Below are 21984 nucleotides of genomic sequence, written 5' to 3' on the forward strand. Positions count from 1 at the left end.
CTCTTGGTAGGGGTTTGCCAAGGATCTAGCTGTAGTTGAGAGAAGAGCAAATGATTTAGAATTGGCTCCGCCTTTTTATGAACAAGTTCCCAGGTAATGCTGATTGTGCTGGGCTAGGGACACTTTCTGAGATCACCTGACTTAAATGAAAACAAAAGGCAGGTGAACTCTGGCTTTAGGGATTGCCCCGGGGCAGTTGGCTGAGGGGGGAGAGAGAGTTCTTGACCTGGATGTGGTCCAGTGTTTTTGCAAGTCTGGCTGCAAATTTGAATCACCTGAGACTATGAACTCCTGCTATTTGCAACAACGTGGATGGAACTAGAGGGTATTATGCTAAGCGAAATAAGTCAGAGAAAGAGATCATCTGATTTTACTCATGTGGAATTTGAGAAACTCAACAGATGAACATGGGGGAAGGGAAGAAAAATAATATCAAAACAGAGAGAGGCAAACTCTTAAATACAGAGAACAAATTGAGGGTTGCTGGAGGGAGGTAAGTGGGGGGATGGGTTAAACGGGTGATGGGCAGTAAGGAGGGCACTTTTAGGGATGAGTACTGAGTGTTATATGTAAGAGATGAATCACTGGGTTCTACTCTTGAAGCCAAGACTGTATGTTATGTAATGTTATGTTATGTTATGTTATGTTATGTTATGTTATGTTATGTTAATTGTATATTAACTAACTTGAACTAAAAACAAACAAGAATCACCTGCTGAAACTTAACAACTACCAGAGCCCAATAGGCTCAATACTGGCCCAGGTTTCCCAGGACGGAGAGGTCCCCTGCGATGTGGGACTTTCAGTACTAAAACCAGGACAATCTCGGGCAAACCCGGAAGAGCAGCTCGCCCTGCTGTCTCCCCCACACTCACCCGGTGATTCTGTTTTCCTTGGTTCTCGCTGGGATTCAGGCATCGACATTTTCCACTGTGCCCTGCACTTCTGCTGTGCGGTGAGGTGTGAGATCCTGAAGGACTTGATCTGGAAAGACGGGGTGAATTGTGAAGAAGCATTTCACAGTGTTCTGTGAAATGAGGGAGCGCTGGTTAAAGGCAGAGGGGACAGGATGGAAGGAGGGATACCCAGAAAGTGCAGTTCCAGGGGGAGGTGGATAATGGGCCTCCGTTACTGGGCCCTGAGGGACGGACGAGGTGCCCTGCTGGGTCAATAAAGCTGCTTTGGTGGAGAGAATTGGGGCAGAGTTTGCAGGGATGTCCGAGTCAAAGAAAGGTGGTTTAGCAATGGGAGAGTCCACACAGAGACTGCTCCCAGGGCTTGTAGCTGCTGGCGGGGCAGCCTGGCTTCTGTAGCCTGAAGTCCTGGAGCCAGGGCGTGGACTCCCTTGGAGGAAACATCCCCTTTCTCGAAGCGCAGAGAGGAAAGCTGTCTCTTACACAGTTTATGCGAGATGCCTTTCGCTTGCAGGAAAGAGGGGAGAAAATAGACCCAGACAGAGATGGAGATGTCCTGTGTTTTGTCTGGGAATGCCGGGGTCTGACTGAACTGTGCAGGTTTATAAAGGAGCATGCCTTTGCCTCTCGCCGAATGTCACTTGAGACACCTCTTGAGGGTGTCTGGCCAAGGTCTGGATGCCTTTGACCTCCAGTGGATTCCAGAAGAGAAAAGGTCTAAGTACCTACGTTTTTTGGGTTTGCCAGGGCGATTAATAACTTTCTCCTCTTTTTTCTACCCCACTTCCACCCACTGCCATCAGATGTCTTTCGATCGGGAAGTGAGCTTGCAGTATGTGAGGCACTGTGCCATGAACCACTCCTCTGGGGCTCAGAGTCTAGAGAAAGAAAAAAGTGCATTGGTGTGAAAAATATAAATTAATGCAAGAAATGAAATAGCATGGGGTGCCACAAAGTGGTATCTGATGAAGTGTCCTGTAGACAGAGCAGACAGAGTGCTCGGAGTGTATTTTGGAGAATTCAGGTGGATTGGGATGGTCAGGAAGGCTGCCCGGGGAAGGCAGGATCTGCAGAGGGGTAGAGGGAGGGAGAGGAGGCAGAGGTGGGCATGGGGGAAATAATGTGAGCCCAAAGGTGGAACAAGCAGAGTGGGTCTTCACTGTATTTCAAAGATAACACAGTGTCTCACGTTTGGTATTTATCCAGTCGCAGGATCAACCGTCTTTGCATATGTGTAATGTAATAGCACACTGATATGTTTTATGATAGGGCCAAGAATTCAGGAAATACTACAATGTATTTAAATTCTGCTGCTCTTAGCAAGTTCCTGCTGTGCGTGCTGAAGGAGCCCCATGAGGGGACTTGGGGGTACAAGCGGAAATGTCCGTGTCCTCTGGGAATTTCAATCCCATGAGCAATGTGCATTTAGGGAGGAGGAAGACAATGAGGTTGGAAACCAGGGGACGTGGTGGAGTGGAGGGGTGAGGTGGGATACAGAGGAGAGACGGGGCGGAGAGCAGTCTAGCAGTTACTGAGTTGCCCATCAAGGCCATTTGGGCAGGAAGCCACCCCAGATTAAAGTAACTTGTCTCTGTTCCGTCCTGACCATTCAGGGACTGTGGGTAACATTTTTGGAAACATGCAGGGAGTGGCTGGCTGGGCTGCTCTTCCTGGGAAAGACTCCCTGAGCTGGCTGCCCTAGAAGACGGGCAGGACCAGCTGCATGATTTGCGGGACACTGTGCAAAATGGAAAAGCAAGGCTCCTTGTTCAAAAATTAGGAAAGATTCAGGACAACGACAGGAGAGCCTTAAGGCAAGCAGAGCTGAGAGTGCCCAGTTCACATGCCCAAGAGGCTGGTCCAGAGGAGGGAACAGCCCGGACCTCTCTGTGACTCTGTGTGTGTGGTAAGATGATGGGCTGGGTTGCTGTCTGTGGCTGGGGTCAAGGTTTCTCTGTACTAGTGCTGGGTTCTCCCCTAAGAGTGGCATGGGTGATGGGGGAAGGGACGGGGTACCACAGGAGGCTGCCATGGCTGTGGGGCACTGACCGTTTTACACGATGCTGCCATTGACACCTTGCCATCTCTATGCAGCGGGAAGGCTACGTCTGAGCTTTAGAATTGACCAAACTGAGACTCACATGTTTTATGAACACGGTATTAACTTGGGCAACTTGCTTATATCCTCTAAGCCTTAACTTCCCTATATATAAAAATTCAGATCATAAAATCACAAATGGATGTTAAAGTTTGAGCCCAGCCCAGTTTATAGTAAACGTTAGTATCCTTTCTAGAAATGTATTGAGTATCTATCTTGTAAAAGTGTGGAGCACGCAGTGGTTTGGGGACACATTTCAGATAGCAGAGGGAGAGGGAGTGTATGCCCTATTATATCCCCAGAGGAAACCCAGTTATATCTGCTGGGCACGCATGTATACATAGAGGAACACACACACACACGTACACGTGTACACACACATCTGGAGCTGAATTGAAACTGGGTTGGAATGAGGTGGTTTGTTTAATAGGAAAGAGCCCCTGTTTGGGTATCCTCCCCTCTTGGCTTTGAACCTTGGCATCCTCCTCAGTCAAAAGTCGTGATCTCACTGAATTGTCTTGAGATTAAATGAGATGATGAATGGGAATGTCCCGTCTCTGGTCCATGGCAGGTGCGAGCATCTTTTGAATGGGTCTCTCCTGCTGGGCCATAAGGTGGTGCTGAAGACAAGACACAGAATTCCCCACAGTAACATTTCTTGACTATTAAGCTCAGGTAGCTCCTTACAAACTAAAGGGGCTGATTTTCAGTGACATTCCTGTTTCCTCTGCTTATGTACTTTGGGAGGCGAACTGGGTCTTCTCTCTGCTGAGACTTGAAAGTCAGTAGAATCCTGTGTATTTGCCGACACATATACACACACCAGAAATACACATACACAGATAAAGACACACTATACATATCACACATAACCATCCCACACATCTACCTCTGCATCACAGAGTCAAACCCTCTCACGCATTCATTTCTTCTCTTTCTTCTTCGGTCAGTTCTGAGCCTTTCCTATACTTGTTTGTGTAGCGTACAAGGTCAGGTACCCCCCCCCCCCCGCCCAACTTCCTATCCTGCCCAATTCACATCCCTCCTTATGCCTTGTCCTGAAAACTCCTTGTCATAGCCACTGTTCTCAGCCCCCCTCCCCATCTCTTCTGCCTCTGACAAATTCCAGGACTGTAACCCAGGCTTAGAGAGCCCTATTTTTATCTACCCAGAAGCCCTGGGCTGCTGTCACCCCAGCCCTACCCCCAGAGACTTCCAGATGGAACCAGGTTTGTGACTGTTTATGTTTCACTGGGCTTCCAACCCCCTCCTTACTCTGCTCCTGGCAGCCCCTTAGCTTCTCCCACTTTCGTGGGCTGAGCTCTGAACCTTAGCCACACCACTATGAGGAGTCTGGAGCCTGGAGAGGAGGAGGGAATGGAGTTTGAGGGCCTGTGATGTGCTCAGTGCTGTGCTGGCCACCTGATAATGTGCTCACAGTAGCCCTGGGAGGTGGGCTTGGTCATCTGTGTGCCCACAAAGGAAATGAGGCTCTTAGATGCTGAATAACCGAGCCACAGGCTAATAAAACCATGTATTCTTTCAGTGTACCGGGAACCTGCCTCCTGGAAGATGAGGCCAGATCAGCTGATTCTTGCCAGGTTTGGGCCCTGGGCCCAGGTAGGAGGGGTAATTCCTTATTCCCATTCCCTACTTCTCAGGTTTTTCCTGGAATCTCTATAGTATTATAATATAATGTAATGTAGGTAATATTATTTATAATATTGGTAACCTTCTAGAGAGTAACCAGCTGCAGTGGCCAGAGTGGCCACTCTCTAATGGCCTTGACTGTTTGATAGTGTGAGGCTATAAATAGACCTGTTTTGTTTTTTTGCTACATTATTGAAGTATAATTGATGTGCAATAAACCATATGTAATTAAGGTACTTAGCTTGATACATTTTAACATAGGTATACACCTCTGAATCCCTACCCCAGTCAAGATTGTGAACATGTCCATTATCCCCAAAGTTCCCTTATGTCCTTTCAAAATCCACCCCCTCCCTGCCTACCCTCCCCTGCCTCCACAGGCAACCACCCACCTGGTTTTAATCACTATAGGTTAGTTTCATTTTCTCAAGCTTCAGATAAACAGAATTGTACCATACTAATCATTTTTGCCTCTGGAGTTTTTTTTCTTTAGCATAATTATTTTGAGCTCTGTCCACATGTAGCATGTATTGATAGTTCACTCCTTTTTATTGCTGAATAGTATTCTACTCTGTGGATAACTATACAATTAGATTATTGATTCACCTGTTGATGGGCATTTGGGTTGCCTCTAGTTTGGAGCTACTCCAGATCAAGCTTCTGTGAACATTCAGGAATAGGACTCTGTATGGGCATGTGCTGGCATTTCTCTTGGATAAATACCTAGGATTGGAACAACCAGATCATACAGAGGTGTGTGTTTAACTTTCTAAGCAATGGCCAAACTGTTTTCCATATTGGAGATGCCATTTTGTGTTCCCAGAGCAGTGCGGGAAGGTTCCATTTCTTCCAGGTCCTCACTGGCGTGTAGGATGTAGATCTGGTTTCAAGGCTTGGCCAGTATGGAATTTGCGAGCCCCACCAAATGGCCAAACCGAACAATTAAAGCAGGTGGCTCTCCGTTGGGACTGGGGACTCTGAGGGCTGCTGAACTGAGGGATGCAGAATCACGTGCTCCTAGAGAAATGAGTCAAAAACTGCAGGATGCTGAGAACGGGAAGAAATGAGGGGTCAGTGCTGGTCTCATCATGAGACTGTGTGGGGTTGGACCAGGTCTGGAGCATGGGGTTTGGGAATGAAACCCACGCACCCGAGGCATTTTGGAAAAGTGGTGGCAAGAACTGGTAACAGGATAGGGCATTCGGAATGGAAGAAAAAAGAGCAGTGGAAAGAGACCCTGAGCTTTGGGGACCTAGCTGTGTGAGGGCAGGAGCTGCGCCTGTTCAGTTAGTTGCCTCTATGTCCCCAGCACCAAGAGCAGTGCCAGGCACAGAGGGAGTGCTAACAACAGTGGTGGTTGAATGAATGAGCAAATGAGTGAATGATGAACTAATGGGAGCCCAGGGGATAGGATCCAGTCAACCCGCATCATTTAGCACTTCATGTAGTCTGGCACAGAGCCTAGTGTCAGGGGCGGGAGAAGCTCTGGAGAGCCTGTGGTTCGCCCTGCTCATTTACCGACAAGGTTCAAAGAAATTATACCCTCTTGTCCCAGGTAGCCTGCAAAGGTAGAGATGGGATTCAATCCTAAGCCTCCTCATTTGTAGCCTAAAGTTCATCTTCTTTTAAAAATAACATTGGGGCTCCTGCATAGCTCAGTCGGTTAAGTGTTTGACTCTTGGTTTTGGCTCAGGTCATGATCTCACAGTTCGTGGGTTTGAGCCCCGGGCTCTGCACTGACAGCTGAAAACCTGCTTGGGATTCTTCTCTCCCTCTCTCTCTGCCCCTCCCCTGCGTGTGTTTTCTACACACCCCCTCCAAATAAATAAACTTGAAAAACAACCTTATTTTTTTCTGATAAAAATAATAAATGCTTGTAATGGGAAATTTGGAAAAATCTAGAAAAGTAAGAAAAATAACCCCAAACTCCAACACAAATAAAATTACTTTAGCCTGCCATGTGTGTGTGTGTGTGTGTGTGTGTGTGTGTCTGTGTGTGCGCGTGCGCGCTCTTGTGTTTATATGTGTTTAATCAATACCTTACATTTTAGTATTTTGGGTGTTTTGGGTCTTTTATTATATCGTGAACCCTGGGATGGACGTCTGTTCCTGGATCTTGGATGGCTGATTATTCCCAGTGCTTATTGTAATATATAGGATGTGCCCGCTAGACCGTGTGTATGAACAGGGTGGAAGAGGACCCCCATTGGGATGGAGCTCCACAAACGTTCCTCACACCCAAACATTTGTACTTCCGTCCTAACCATGTCCACACTTCATTACGTTTATTGGCTTGATTCTTTCCCTTCCGCCCCCAAACCGAGCTCTTGTTTTCTATGGTATTTTTCCAGCCCTTAGTGTGGTACTTAGGTGCGCCACAAGCATCTGTTAGAATGAAGGAACAGTGAAGAGTGAGGGGCAGGTGAGGGGTCACCTGGGCCTACGTTTCAACCACATTTGCCATCGAGGGGTCTGCTCAGTTCCCCTTCTCCCCTCCCCCAGTCGGTGTCCCCCTGCCACCTGCCCTGGAGAGACGGAATGTGCCTGTGGTCCAGGATTTATGTCCAGCGAAGAAGCCCTGAGGCACCGGCAGGACCTTTCCTGGTGTGAATGCAGGAGTCCGAGAGGGCCTAGCAGGATGGGAAGGAGGGCACCGCGTCTGAGGAAGGCTCTGCCCGGGGTCCAGAGTGTGACCGTGTGCCCAGTCCAGCTGGGGCTCCGGGGCTGGTGGCCCCTACGGCACCTGGGGTTCTGCCCTCATGAGTGACAGAATGCTTTTGTCCTGGGGACCCAGGAGAAGAGGAGCAGGAGGAGTGGTCAGCAAGGGCGCTTCCCCCCAGCCCTGGGCTGCCCAGAAGGGTGTGCACTCTTAGCACGTTGGGCTGCTCTGGAGCACACGGGAAGAAGCCATAGGCCGTTTTCCGGGCACCCTTTCAGTAAAGACAGCGTCATCTGTGTTCTGTGTGACCTGGGGGAGGGGCTTGGCTTCCCGGAAGCGGGAGGGGGTGAGGCACCCCATGTCACGTGTAGGGTGGTTTCCCTTTTGCGCGGAGCCCCAGACCTCTGGCTCTAATGGGTAGCAGAGACTTGGGTGTTGAAATTCCTTCTTCTCTTTTACTTCACAGCTGTTGCCCAAAGAGCTCCCCGCCACTCGCACTCGATCTCTGCCCAAGCCCTTGTTTTCTGTGCCCAGTACATGTGTTGCCAAAGCCCCCTTGCCGGCTCACACACGTGCTGGCGTGCACACCCCTCCGTGACATCTCTGGCATCCATCTCCCTCGTCTCCATTCTTGGGAGTTCAGGGCCTCATTAACTCTTACTTGGAGAGCTGCTGCCTAGATCTTCCCTCTTCTTTCCCTGTCCACTGTCATTCCCTCACCATCAGGGCCACCAGAATTGCCTGTCTAAATCCCAGCTCCGATCCAAATCTCATCTCAGACTCTCCTCACTATAAGCCAGCCACCTATCCTTCAGCGGATTCCTCTTCTTTAACCTGGCATTCAAAACCTTCCTTTATCTGGCCCCAATCTTGTTTCCCACTGCACCTCTTTAAGTCCTATATTTCGGCCTGGTAATTATAGTTAACCTTGAAACAACATGCGTCAGAACTGTGCAGGTCTGTTTATAGGTGGATGTTTTTCAAGAAATATGTTGGAGGGGCACCTGGGTGGCTCAGTCGGTGAAGTGAGGGACTTCCGCTCAGGTCATGATCTCGCAGTTAGTGAGTTCGAGCCCTGCATCAGGCTCTGTGCTGACAGCTCAGGGCCTGGAGGCCGCTTCAGATTCTGTGTCGCCCTCTCTCTCTGCCCCTCCCCCGCTCACACTCTGTCTCTCTGTCTCAAAAATAAATAACATATATATACGTACATATACGTATGTATATGTATATACACATATATATGTATGTATGTACATTTATGTATGTATGTGTATATATGTATATATACATATATAAGTATGTACATATGTGTATATACATATGTACATATATATGTACGTATGCGTATGTATATATACATTTATATATGTATGTATGTATACATGGAAATGTTTTGGAGATTTGCAGCAATTTGAAAATAAACGCACATGAACTACATAGTTCACGTATGGAAGTATTGAAAAAATTAAAAAGGTATGTCACAAAGGCACAAAAGTTTCCTAGACGCTAGTCTATTTTATCATACGCTACCATGAAATGTAGCAAATGTATCATAAAAAGTTAAAATTTCTCACAGCTTGCACCAGCACAGACCATACATTGTGCCATTCGCAACTGAGAGAGAAGTAAACAAACATAAAGATGCCATATTAAATCACAAGTGCCTCACATTCACTGTAGCATGTGTTGTGCTGCTGTGATCATTTCCCAGCCATCTCTGGTTGCTGTTGGGGTGAGCTCCAGTGTTGTATCCGCTTCAAACGCCCTGTGACACTAATCATCTCCGCGTGAACAGTTTGCCTCTTCAGTAAATTGTCAACAGCAGGAAAAAGTGATCTTGTGGTTCTCACTATTAGTGATTAGGTTCTGGGGAGCCAAAAGTTCTACGTGGATTTTCTACTGGCGGGGTGTGGGGGGGGGTGGTCTGTGTCCCTAACACCTGTGTTGTTCAAATGTCTGCTTCTCAAAGGTACTTCTCTTCGCCTCTTGCTCACCTTGGGGTGTTTCTGGACACCAGGTCCTCACTCTGGTACACCTTTCGTTGTGAAGGATTTCTTGGACGCCCGTGACCTGTGCCAAGCAACATCTTTCCTCCCTCCAAGACTCAGCTTCAGTGCTACTTCCTGTGGTGAATATTGCAGATTACCCCAGCTGCAAGTCACTTTTCCCTCCCTCCTGTCCCAGGGCCGGCACCTTCTCCCCTCCCGTGTATCCTGGGTGCTTAAGCACGAGCCTGTTTATGCCTATACCTTCCCAGCAAGACTGTAAGTGCTGTGAGGCTAGGATTTGATGCTTGGTTCATCTTAAACACCCAGAAAATTGCTTTATCCGTGACAGTTCCTCAGGGCATAGATGGACGAATAAATGAATGCATGCTTGACTGTGACGTTAGGAGAGCTATTATCTCCTTGGTTTCTACCCCCAGGGACACAAAGAAACCTATGTTCTCTTTATCATTTCTCAAAATGAGAAAAAGCTGATTGGAAATTCCGCAACTGCCCCACAACACCCCCAAGTCAGAGAAATGTCCCTTTGGGGAATTTTCAGTTTCACTTTCCCAGAAAGACCCCTCTTTCTCCCCTTCCCCTTCCCCTTTTCCCCTGTGTCTGTATCTCCCACCCCTCAGCCTGGGGCTAAGACAATTTACTTTTGCTTTCTTTGCCTTTCCCAGAGCAGAGGGGGAAACCGTAATTTAGGAGGCTGCTAAAAATAGCTCCCCCAGTCCTGGAAAGAGAGCTTGCTTATTTTTGAAAGTGCTCCCCGCCCCCTCCCCAGCCTTGCCTGAGGCTCACACTATAAGTCAGACTGTTCTGTGAGCTGTCCTGAGGCTGGCAGGAAAGTCGCAGGACTGGGGCCCCTTCAGTCCTATAGCCCCGAGCACTGTCTGAGAGATGGACCAGCAGAGGAGTGGGGAGATGAGGGGTCTTCATGGTCTCCATTTCCTGTCCTAATCAGATGGGTCTCACTCCCAGCAGCCTCCTTGGGAGCACCGCGCGGGGACATTGTACCAGAAGCGGGGTCTGGAGACCTGGGTTAAGTCCTAGGCTTGGTGCTTTTCATCTTTCCAAGCCTCCGATTTCCTCATCTATATGGGAGGTGGTGGTGGTGGTGGTCATATTTACCTTGCAGGGGTGTGGTGAAAATCCGAGGTAAACCTTGAACATGGTAGGTCCTCAACAGATGATGACTCTAACTTTGTCATGATTAGAATCACTGGATTTAGAGCGCAGCCCTCTGTGTTAATGGGCAAGGCAGCGGGACATGTGATAAGCCTGTACCATCCACTAACTTGAACCGTGTGAAATTGATGATTTTGTAGATGACATAATTGAATGCTGTCACTTGTACACGATTCAGCCTAATAACACAGAAATCAAATTTTCTGTCAAGGACCAGGTGGTAAATATTTTTGGCTTTGTGGGTCACAGGGTCTCAGTTTCGTACACAACATTTAAATGAATGGGTGTAGCTGTGTTCCAGTAAAACCATTATTTACAAAAAATGGGCTGAATTTGGCCCCTGTGATATTTGCCAACTCCTGTAATAATGTGTCAGACTCATTCTTACAGAGTGAACTTTTTTGATTCATGCAATCAGTATTCAGCCATCTTCCTAATTATAGCAGCACCTTATCTGTAGAGTTATTGATGGTGGTTATTATTACTAGACCCTGTTCTTTTTTTTTTTAAAGTTTGTTTGTTTGTTTAGAGAGAAAGAGAGGCAAGGGGCAGAGAGAGAGGGAGAGAGAAGAATCCTAAGCAGGTTCCACGCTCCACGCTGGGCCCGATGTGGGGCTTGATCTCACTATTGTGAGATCATGACCTGAGCCAAAATCAAGAGTCAGACACTTAACTGACTGAGCCACCCAGGCACCCCTACTAGACCCTGTTCTAAAATTTTACAAATTTTACTAATTTAATCCTTGTGACAGCCCTCTGCTGTTATTGTTGCCTCATTTTATGGATGAGGAAACTGAGGCTCAGAGAGGGTAAGTAACTTGTGTGAAGTCCCAGAATTAGAGTAGATAGTAACTGAAAAAACCCAACTGAGTGTGTAGGGTCAACTCCGGTGTCAGTAGTTCAGGAGGCTTCAGGTTGGAAGCGGGTGTAGATAGGGTTATCAGGGACTCCAAGCCTGTTTGCTGCCCACAGAGTATGAGGGGATGATCTTCAGAGCCTTAAAGTGGCAGCAGGCATGATAGAGGTGGGCATTGAGGAGATGGGTGGGCAGAGGGCCTGAGATGGAAAAGCACAGACTCTTCTTTGGGGAGCGAGGCCCTGGGTCATGGCCCTGTTTCTGGGGCCGTTTCCTAGGTGACCCCTAGTGACACGTGAAGGGTCAGTATATAGGGAGGAATCTCTGGCCATGGAGCAGGAAATTGTTTACATTCCTTATGTTCCATGCAGCATCTCTGGGGAGTTCTGGGCCCCATTCCCAGACCTGGGCCCCAGGGGACTTGGTAGAGAAAGGAGGCCAAAGGGGCCGGCTCCCCAGGATGCCTGAGCTCTGCCATCAGACCCAGGTCGTTGTATACCTTGTTGATTCCCTTTGCCTGTTAATTTAGCCACTAATTAATATACCACTGGTCAGGACTCTGGCCTCATGCACACCAGGTTTTCTCCTTATGCTGACCCCCTTGCCTGGATAGCCTTTCCTGACCTCTTGTACCTTTCCTTACTTCTCTCACCTCCTTCAATACTGGCTCAGTGTCACCTCCTGGAAGCCTTTTCTGACTTTCATTTCACACCTCAGGCTATGCGAGGTCCCCCTTCCTAGAGCTGCCAAAGTACCTGTCTCCCTAACCCTTCTGGCTTCCCCACCAAAAGGGCACCTCCTCAAGGGAAGGGACCATGCCTTATTTGCTCTTGTGTCCTCACCACCAAGGTGACCCCCAGTGTCCAGCATGGCTTCCAGGGGCTAGAAAGTGGTTAAAAGCATGTTGTTTGACTGTGACATCGCTGTCCTCAAAGGCATGCCTCTTCCTCTACAAGACGTGACCCTTGGGCAAGTTGCCTGTATTTTGGGAGTCTTAATGTGATCATCAATAAGAAGGGACAGTGATGTGATTGGAGGGGTAGGGGAAATAAATGAGCTAAAGCAGAAAGTTGCCAGCAGAGTGACTGGCTTTTAGGAAGCACTTTGGAAGTGGCCATACCATATCCTTGCCCTGTGCCCCCCATGCGGAGAGGGAAGGGAAAGGGATTGGAGAAGGCAGTTTGAACATTCCAAAGCCACAGCATTGGCCCCCAGGGCTAAAGGTGGGGTTTATGACTCAGCTTTGCTTCTGCAACAAGAGAACTGAGCTTGGGGTCCGTACTTAGTTGTGAGTTCCAGCTCTGCCTCTTAGTAGCAAGGGGCATCATTGACAAACCATGTAACAGCTGTTAAGATTGTTATAAACCTCAATGTTATTATCTGTAAAGGGGATAATAATAATGACCTCACAAAGTCCTTGTGAGGCTGACATGAGATTGCAGAGCTATGAAAACACGTGGCTCAGCTCCCAGGGAATGCTTGATCATGAATTATGGAGTCTGAATCTATAGAACGCTTGAGAAAGCTCTGAGCAAGGCTCAACTTAGGGTGTTCCTTGGGCATACAGTGTATGGCTCAGTAGTTTACAGCTTTTGAGTCATGCAGTCATGGGTTTGAATCCTAGCTATGCTACTAACCAGCTGTGTGTCCATAGGCAAGTTACTTAACCTTTCTGAACCATAGTTTGTTTTTTTTTTAGTAACTTCTTTAAAATGATGCCGCTCTGGGGCGCCTGGGTGGCTCAGTCGGTTAAGCGTCCGACTTCGGCTCAGGTCATAATCCCATGGTCCGTGAGTTCGAGCCCCGCGTCGGGCTCTGTGCTGACAGCTCAGAGCCTGGAGCCTGCTTCAGATTCTGTGTCTCCCTCTCTCTCTGACCCTCCCCTGTTCATGCTCTGTCTCTCTCTGTCTCAAAAATAAACATTAAAAAAAATTTAAAATGATGCCGCCTATCTCAGAGAGTTGTTATGGGGATGAAATGTGGCTAGAGCCTGGTCTCTCAAGTATTAATATTATTCTGCCTTTACTTATGACTTAGGAACAAGCACTGTTTGATATAGGGCTTTTGAAGTCCTAGTTAGTATAAAAACTGGTGTGTATAGAGGGCCATGGTTTGGGGCTAAGGACTAGGGTTTCCATCTTTGCAAACCAAAGGGGAGTGCTGCACTCAAGTGATAGGAAGTACTTCTTGGCTTGGGGTGAAATGTGGGAAGAAATCTGAGCACAGATGAGGAGAGTCCCTGGGAAATCTTTGGGAACAGGATGGAGCTAAATAGTATGGCTGACCAGGCCCTTGGATTTTCAGTCAGATCCTGCCATTGCACAGAGAGGAAATCAAGTCTCAGAGATGCTAATACCATGGCCTTTTGACCCATACCTGCAGAGCTGTGATTAGTCTCCTGAGTTAGTTATGTTTTCTCCACTATGTGGAAGGATAGGACAATAAGGAGGAGGCAGAGAATGGGAACCAGGAGCCAGAGGGCTGTAAGAGACCCATGAGGGGTGCCTTACAGGAGGGCTAGTTCATCATGCTCTGATGGTTTGCTCTTTTAGGCCAGTCGGTCTGTGTTTAGGGACCCAGAGGCATGGGAAGACCTTGATTCCACAGGGAGTAGAGGAGGGGGCAAGGAGACAGGATGTGGAGGGTGTGGAGGTGTTGGTGTTGGACGAATTTCCATGGAGAGAAAGGTGGGTAGTGGTAGGGCAGGTTAAATCCCTCTGCCAGAGTTCAAGTCCATTGGGTTCTGTTCTGTTCTTGTTTCTCCTTTTTCCATATTGTTCTTCAATTGTCCTCTGAGATGGGCACCTCCATTGCTCTTTGTGAAGTGATCTTGCGGAAAAGAACACTCTGACCCCCTTCACCTTTCCATTCCCTGCCCAGGCTCAGGGATGAGAGTTTTCCTGTCCAACTAGAGCTATTTTAGAGTATGGAAAAGCCCAGCTCCTCTGGTCCAGACTTCCTAGTGGCCAAAGGCAGTGCTGGGTGGGTTCTTAAATCAGGCTGGGCAGATTCCTACAATGCCAGGCGTTGGTGGTCCTAGCTGTGGCTGAATAGGGCTTGTGGTTGCAGGCTCTGGGCAGGGCAAGTGTTGCCTTGCTGGCAACAATGATAATGAAGCCACAGCAGCAGTGCTGGCCTTCTTAGAGAGTGCCCAGTGTGGTCCAGGCATTGTATCTACATCACTGCATTGTCTCTTCACCAAAACCCATTGAGGAAGGTGCTGTGATTATCTTGGTGTTACAGAACCTGAGCTCTGAGAGAGTAAGACCTTATGAAACATGCTTAGGATCATCCAGCTGGGAAGGCAAAGCCAAGAGTCAAATCCCAGTCATGTCACTTGGAAGATTGCTGGAGTGAAGGAAGCCTTAGAGTGGGGGAGGGGGGCGAGATGGGGGCAGTGGGAGGTGGGGGATCAGATGGAAGCCTCAGGACTTCTGTAACCCTCTTCTGGCAAAGACATCTTAGGGACTGGAGCTACTTCTAAATGCAGCTGCAGACATTGGTCTTCTCTGGTGGAGAGAAGTTATCTGGGAGCTGGGGCAAGATGGGGAAAGGGGCCTCTGATGTGGGAAGATGAGCTCTGTAGACCGCAGCTTGACCGCTGGTATCTTGGGTTTCAATCTGAGTTCTGTCTCTAGCTGTGTGACCTCAGATAAGACATTTCCTCTTTTTTTTCCTTTTTTTAAAATTAATGTTTATTTACTTTTGAAAGAGAGAAAGAGAGACAGAGTGTGAACAGGGGAGGGGCAGAGAGAGGGAGACACAGAATCCAAAGCAGGCTCCAGGCTCTGAGCTGTCAGCACAGAGCCCGATGTGGGGCTCAAACTCATGAATCATGAGATCGTGACCTGAGCCAAAGCCAGATGCTTAACCAACTGAGCCACCCAGGCAACCTAAGACATTTACTTTTTTGACCTCAGTTTTCTGATCTGTACTGGAAAGCTACATGCATTTCAGCTGAGAGCCTCTGGTTTTAGTCTTGGATGTTCAAGTGGGGACCTGACAGACCTAAGGGGGGGGTCATTGGGAGGAGGGCATCCTCAGGAGTATCAGCATAGTATCAAACAGGCTGCCCCTTAAAAGGGCAAATATGTAGGACTCCCCGGTGCTCACCCCCTTCTCTCTGGGGACAGTACTTCCTGTTTGGAAGGTCATTGTCTCCATCTCCCATCTTCCTCCTGAGGCCATGCTACCTCACTCTCCATACTCAGGGAAACTGTTAAAATATGTATAATGACAAGTATGGCATGACACTGACCAATCAGAGCAGTCATGGCTGTAGATAGCTGGTGTGAGACTATAAAGGGTGTGCCAACTGTATGCCAATCCTGCCCCTACTCCTGATTGTTTCTGTGAAAGTCTGGCTTAGGAGCTGAAGAGCAAAGATAGATAAAGAGGGAGACTCAGGAGCAAACAGTTGAGGAGGTGAAGTCAGGAAGCGAGTTCACAGGTTTCCTAAACATCAGCCTATCCCTCCCTCAAACCCCATCATGCCATCCCCTCAGCCTCACTATGGCCTCTGGGAATGTCCTTCTCATGCTTTTCCACCCTGAAAGAACAGCTTTTCCACCACCTGCAGCTGCATATTGGAGGCTGATGAAACAAAGGGGACCTGGTCTGTATTCTGCAGCATTATATCAAGCTTGACAGTGGTCAGGTGATCCCCCGGGTGGTTGACCCCAATCTGCCTGCAGAATTGGTGCTTTACTAAGCCTGACAGTCAGAGATCAGGACTTGGTCTTACCCAGTCTTGAGTACTGTCTGCCAAGTCCCATGGAAAACCCCAAAGCCTCCTTTCCTCTTCTGTTTTTCTCAGATGCCAGCTTATTTTGGGTCTTTGCCACCATGTACTATTATTGCTGAGTTATCCCACTGGCTTATTCCCCTATCCCTAGCCTCAGGACTGTCCCCTTATTCCCTATAAGGGTTCCTGATTGCTTATCAACTGCTAGGAGTCAGAGATTTCAATTTATAGTTCTTGGCTATTGATGAGGTCCTGTCTTTTCTATGAGGATAGGCCATTTCCCAACTGACCAAGAAATATTTATTGAGCACTACCGAGTGCAAGGCATTTTATTAGCTATAGAAATGGGGTTATCAAAAGGCAGGAAGCGTGTCCCCTGCCCTTAAGGAGTCTTCACTATAACTGTGGAGAGCCAGTATGTAAACACAGAAAAGATAACCAGTAATACAAGGTAACTTCAGTGTGTTATTTGAGGCTCTCCTGGGTCTGTTGAAAAGCCTGTCACAAAGTTTACAAAGAAAGATAAAACAGCTGGTAAAATAAGTTCTAGAATGACAATTAAAATACATCATGATTTACAGGCGAGGCTTGATCAGATTAGGCTGTTACTAGCTAGATTGTTAGGGTTTAGAAAATAAAGCAATGTTCTCCAGAATTTACCTTGGGTTCACTACAAACAAGTTATGACACATTTATCTTTTTTCTGATAAGGGTCTAGAACTTCATTCTAAGGAATGCCTTAGATTTGGCATATCTTGAGTTCCACAAGACCTTAGGAAAAATCTCGTATGGTATCTTTATAGAAAAGAGGGCTAGATAAGATATGGGTTCATGGATTCCGAGCTGGTTGAAGGACTGTCCTCTAAGAGTGTTGATAACTAGTTCTTTGGCATTCCCAGCTGATGTAGGTCTGTCTACATATTTGTTGTGATCAACATTTTTAGCAGTGGTATGGGTAAAGACCATGAGGATATTCTGATCATTCTGTTGATGACCAAATTGAGGAGAAACAGCTTAATATCAAGACCCAAAACTATCTTGACCTCTTGTAGGTATGTACTCCAAAGCACTGAAAGCAGGGACATAAACAGATATTTGTACACTCATGTTCACGGGGGCATTGTCCATAATAACCCAAAGGGGTAAGCAACCCGCATGTCCATTGACAGGTAAATAAATCAAATGTGGTTTATACATACAGAGGAATGATATTCAGCCTTAAAAAGAAAGCAAATTCTGACACATGCTATAGCATGTATGTACCTTGAAGCCATTATTCTAAGTGAAATAAGCCAGTCACAAAAGGACAAATTCTGCATGATTCTACTACTATGGTTCTACTCATACTGCTACTTAGAGTAGTCACATTCATAGAGACAGAAAGTAAAGTGGTGGTCTCAAGGGTCTTGGGGGAGAGGGAAATGAGAAGTTCATGGGGTACAAACTTTCTGTTTTGCAAGATGAAAAATGTATGGAGATGGATGGTGGAGATGGTTGCACAACAATGTGAATGAATGCATTTAATACCACTGAATTGTACCCATAAAAATGGTTAAAATGATAAACTTTGTGTTATGTATATTTTGTAAACAAATCCTGCCCCCAGACCTATAATAACAGTAGGAAAAAAGGCAGACTCCTTTTTATATTAAAAAAAAAAAAAAGATATACAAATACTGGATGAGAACATGGCTGGACAGCAGTGTGGTGGGTAAGCTCTCCTGAACCCATCCACGTTATCTGAAAGTGTGTTGAGGAACCAGTAGTGGTCAAGGGTGGTTTTAACCCTTTTGGGAACCCAACGTGCAGCTAGTTGGGCTTAATCTATCTGGAAGCTATATGGCATCAATGACTAGGGCCAGTGTTTCTCCTCAAGCTGGGGTGCCTATGAACTAGGCTTTCCCAGTGGCAGGGTAAAGACTTAACCCTTTCTGTTACAAACACCGCTCCACTGTTGGTTGCTTATAAGTTTGGGTTTCTGGCCAAAGTGGTGTCTTCTATTCTTGGTTGGTATGGAAAACAGATCTGGCCAGATTTCCTTCAGTATTGGCTGAACACCATTCTGATGATCAGCCCCATTTCCTTACTCCCTGACTCCCCCAGGTTACCTCTCCTTCTGGATAGATGGATGAACCCATGTCTTGTTGATATTTCACATTTATTAAAACATGACTGGGTACAACAGACTGGGCAGAAAACCCCACAAGTCTCTTAAGCCTTCTATCCCCTACTCCCCAGGAGCCATGCCATATCATTAGCTTTCTTTCTCCCTTGCCAGCCTTCTTGAACCTTTCCCTCCCCACTGGATGAAACCTTTAAACCAGGAATCTGAACACCTTAAAATGAATCTAGTGAGTGAGTGAGCTCTGCTAAAAATGGCTCTGCCAAAGGACAGGGAATAGGATACCCATCTGCACAATCACATAGAGGGCAGAATTTGTGTTCTGTGACGACAGCCCTCCTCTGTTCTCTGGGGGCACGGAAGGAGAATCTGAAAGTGTTTGTGGCAGAAAACACTGGAGACCATGATGGGGAGGAAATGCCTCCAGGTGGAAGGAGCTGGAGGGAACAGAAAGAAGCTCTGAGAGAAGGGAGGAAGGCTTGGTTATTGGGTTGAGGGCTTCTAACAGTTGGGCAAAGAAGTTGTGGTGGCACAGCGATCACTGTCCCTGCCTACCTGGCTGCTGTTACCTGACCACTTTGTGGTGTCTGTTCTCCTACCCAGATCACGATGAGGACCTAGGGCATCTGCCTGCTGACTATACCCCTGGCCTGTAGTGACCATGGCCCCCCGCAAGAGGAGTCGCCATGGCCTGGGCTTCCTGTGCTGCTTTGGGGGCAGCGGCCTCCCTGAGATCAACCTCCGGGACAACCACCCTCTGCAGTACATGGAGTTCTCAAGTCCTATCCCGAACCCAGAGGAGCTTAACGTCCGCTTTGCAGAGCTGGTGGTCAGTGAGGGGACAGGGAAGGGAGGGTGTTTGCAATGGAGAGGGGCACTCTGGAGCGGACAGAGGGTGGGGGCCCATGTGCTGGGATCTCTAACTATGAAACTCTGCTTGGGGTTGGGGTGGACCCCCTAGGACACCTCAGCTAGGGAGAAACACGTCACTGCCTAGTGTGGATACCGTGAACTATGTCCCTGGAAGAATGGACCTACCTCGTATCTCCAAGGGATTCTAGACCTCATGGTACAGCAGTTAGGCTACCATGAAAGGAGCAGGTCCAGGGTTTTGTGAAATAAGGCAGAGAGGAGCTTCAAAGAATACCAGAACACTTGACACCTTTCTCTCTTTTGCTCTCTGAAACTTCCCTGAGATCCTTCCAACTCAGATACAGGAACAAGGGACAGAGTGGGATAAAGCAGGGGATCCCCCTCAAAGCAGGGATGGTTGACTAGAAATATGAAGTTAGTGATGCCTATCTTGCACCCGGTTCAGACCTGGTTCGGGGCTAGGTGATTCTAACCCATGTCTGGCTTATGGCAGGTGGAGGCTCTGTCTTTCACACTAGTGGTAGCTCTTTCTGACTCTGTGGTACCCGTTCAGACTAGAGCAGCAGTACACCTTTGGGTGAACCACTCACGAAGTGGGTTTGCGAAAATTTATATTCTGACCTCAAAGAGACAGAACAAGAAAAGAAGCATGATTCCTCTTCTTGGAGGTCCAGTGGTGAGATAAAGCCAAGGAGATGCCAAGATCAGGGATGCAGGAGCCATGTCCAAGACTCAGGCCTGAACCCTGTCAGAGAGCAATAAACACATGCTCATCTACCATTAGCTCTTGGTCATTCATTCTTGTGGTTGGCCAGTAGTCAAGCCAGTAGAGAAACAATGCTATGTTATTTGAAGTGGGATTTCATAATTGGATTTGATAATAGGTGTATCTGATTAAGGCAATCTAGGTCTTCAAATAACTGGACCACTATAAGATAAGAATATGCAGGTTACAGGAAAAAGTTATCCACCCTCCTCGTCAGATCAGAATCAAGGAAACTCATTGTTGTCCTGATGTATGGCTTTCCTCAGGATGGAGCATAGATGGGAAAGAACAAAGTGTTTACTAGAATAGAATGACATTTGGAATCAGATCAGTGTTAGTACTACTAAGATCTGTTTTTGCTTTTGTTTTTGTTTTTTTAACTCAGAATACTGCTGACACCAAATGTGTGGGTTTTCCACACCAGGCAATTCCCTAACTCATTGTGGACACCAACTGGTGTCTACAACTTAACTCCATGCTGACGCTAACTACCCAGAGTTAACACAGACCTCACAGATGAAGGGCTCAGATCCACCAGACAGCCCCCCACCCAGACACCGGTTACAATTAATAGATCCCCATGTTACCCACACTTCTGAGGGACTTGGCTATAAGTTGGAAGTTCCCATGATGCTCTCCTCAGGTTCTATAATTTGCTAGAAGGGCTCACAAAATGCAGGGAAACACTTCACTTACTACTACCAGTTGATTATAAAGGATATTATGAAGAATACAGATGAATAGCCAGATGGAGGGGGTATATCAGGTAAGGCCCAGAAGGGTAAGGAGGGTAAGGCTCCTGTCTGGAGCACAGGTGCGTCTGTCTTTGTAGAGTTTGAGTGCACTATCCCTCCAGCATGCGAATGTGGTCACCAGCCCAGAGGCCCTCTGAGCCTCATCATTTAGAAGCTTTAATGGTGGTTTCGTCATGTAGGTCTGATAGGTTTTTAACTTTGCCTTCAGTCTCCCTTCTCTCTCCAGAGTTTGAGAAGTGGGGCCGAAAATTATAGGTTTCTAATCAAGGCTTGATCTTTCTGGTGACCATCCCCTTGAAGGTCTTTAGGGTCCCATCAAGAGTTGCTCCACTAGAAAAACAGAGGTCCCTGCCACCCAGGAAATTCCAAGGGATTTAGGAGTTCTGTGTTAGGAACAAAAGATGCTCATATCAGTTGTATCACTCATAAAATTCCAAGGGGATTTGGGAACTTTATGCTATGAACTGGAACAAAGATAAATATATTTCTTACATTATCACAGCAGGGGCATTTTCCTGAACAGAGCACATGAATTTTGAAAGAAGGATGGGATGAGAGATGTTCATTTCTTTTGCCCTTTTATTCAGCAAGTATTTATTGAGCATCTTCAGTGGGCAGGACTCCTTACAAAGTACTTTGACAAAAGCAAGGATGAGTCATCCAAGTCTTGTCTGCAAGGAACTGAGCAAACTAGCGTTGAACCAGTTTTGAGTGCTGAGCTAGCATTGAGACTAGCATTGAGCAAACAAATGAAAAATGTTCCTTGAGAGCCTGCTGTGTGCTGGGCCCTATGAAGGCCCCAAGGATTTAGTGATGAACCAGCAGGTACAGTCCCTGCCTCCAAAAAAAATGGGGAAGACTGATCTTGAATGGTAATGGCAAGTGTGGTGAGTGTTTAGAAGGGGAATGTTCATGGGCCCACGGCAATGTCTAGTAGGGAGTTTAATTCTCAACAGGGGGTCACGATGGTCCCCTGAAGCAATGACAGTTACACTGAGATCTGAAAGCAGAGTGATGGCTAGAGAAGTGAATGGGGGTTACAGAGCAATGACAGAGGGTCATCCCCAACAGAAGAAGCAGCATATGTGAGAATCTCCAGTCAGAAAGGAGCTTGGTCCTTATAACAGGATTCTGAATAACAGGATTTCAGATTCAATCCTAAAGGTGTTAGAAAGCCACTGAGGCAGGATGGCCTTCTAAAAGACCAGAGTACTCTGTTGAGGAAAGGTTATATGGGCAGACCATTAGGAGGGCATTGATGCAATTCAAGCTAGGGAGAATGGTGGTTTAGACTAAAGTGTCATCAGTGAGGATGAAGAGCTATTTCGGAGGAAATATAATAGCATTTGTTGGGCTTGGGGAGTGAGT

At 47.2% G+C, this 21984-nt stretch overlaps 1 protein-coding gene across 6 annotated transcripts in view; it reads left to right on the top strand.

Annotated features, from left to right (window-relative positions):
- Positions 1-21984, top strand: part of DAAM2 (dishevelled associated activator of morphogenesis 2) — a 118576-nt gene that overhangs the window by 45760 nt on the left and 50832 nt on the right. For all 6 annotated transcript variants that reach the window (XM_045498082.1, XM_045498081.1, XM_045498085.1 and 3 more), the window contains one exon: positions 18826-19051. In XM_045498082.1, coding sequence (XP_045354038.1) covers positions 18884-19051 — 168 coding nt within the window. In that variant the 5' untranslated portion in view covers positions 18826-18883. The remainder of the gene's footprint in view (positions 1-18825; positions 19052-21984) is intronic.

This window comes from Leopardus geoffroyi, chromosome B2, assembly GCF_018350155.1.
Source record: "Leopardus geoffroyi isolate Oge1 chromosome B2, O.geoffroyi_Oge1_pat1.0, whole genome shotgun sequence".
Classification (NCBI taxonomy): Eukaryota; Metazoa; Chordata; class Mammalia; order Carnivora; family Felidae; genus Leopardus; species Leopardus geoffroyi.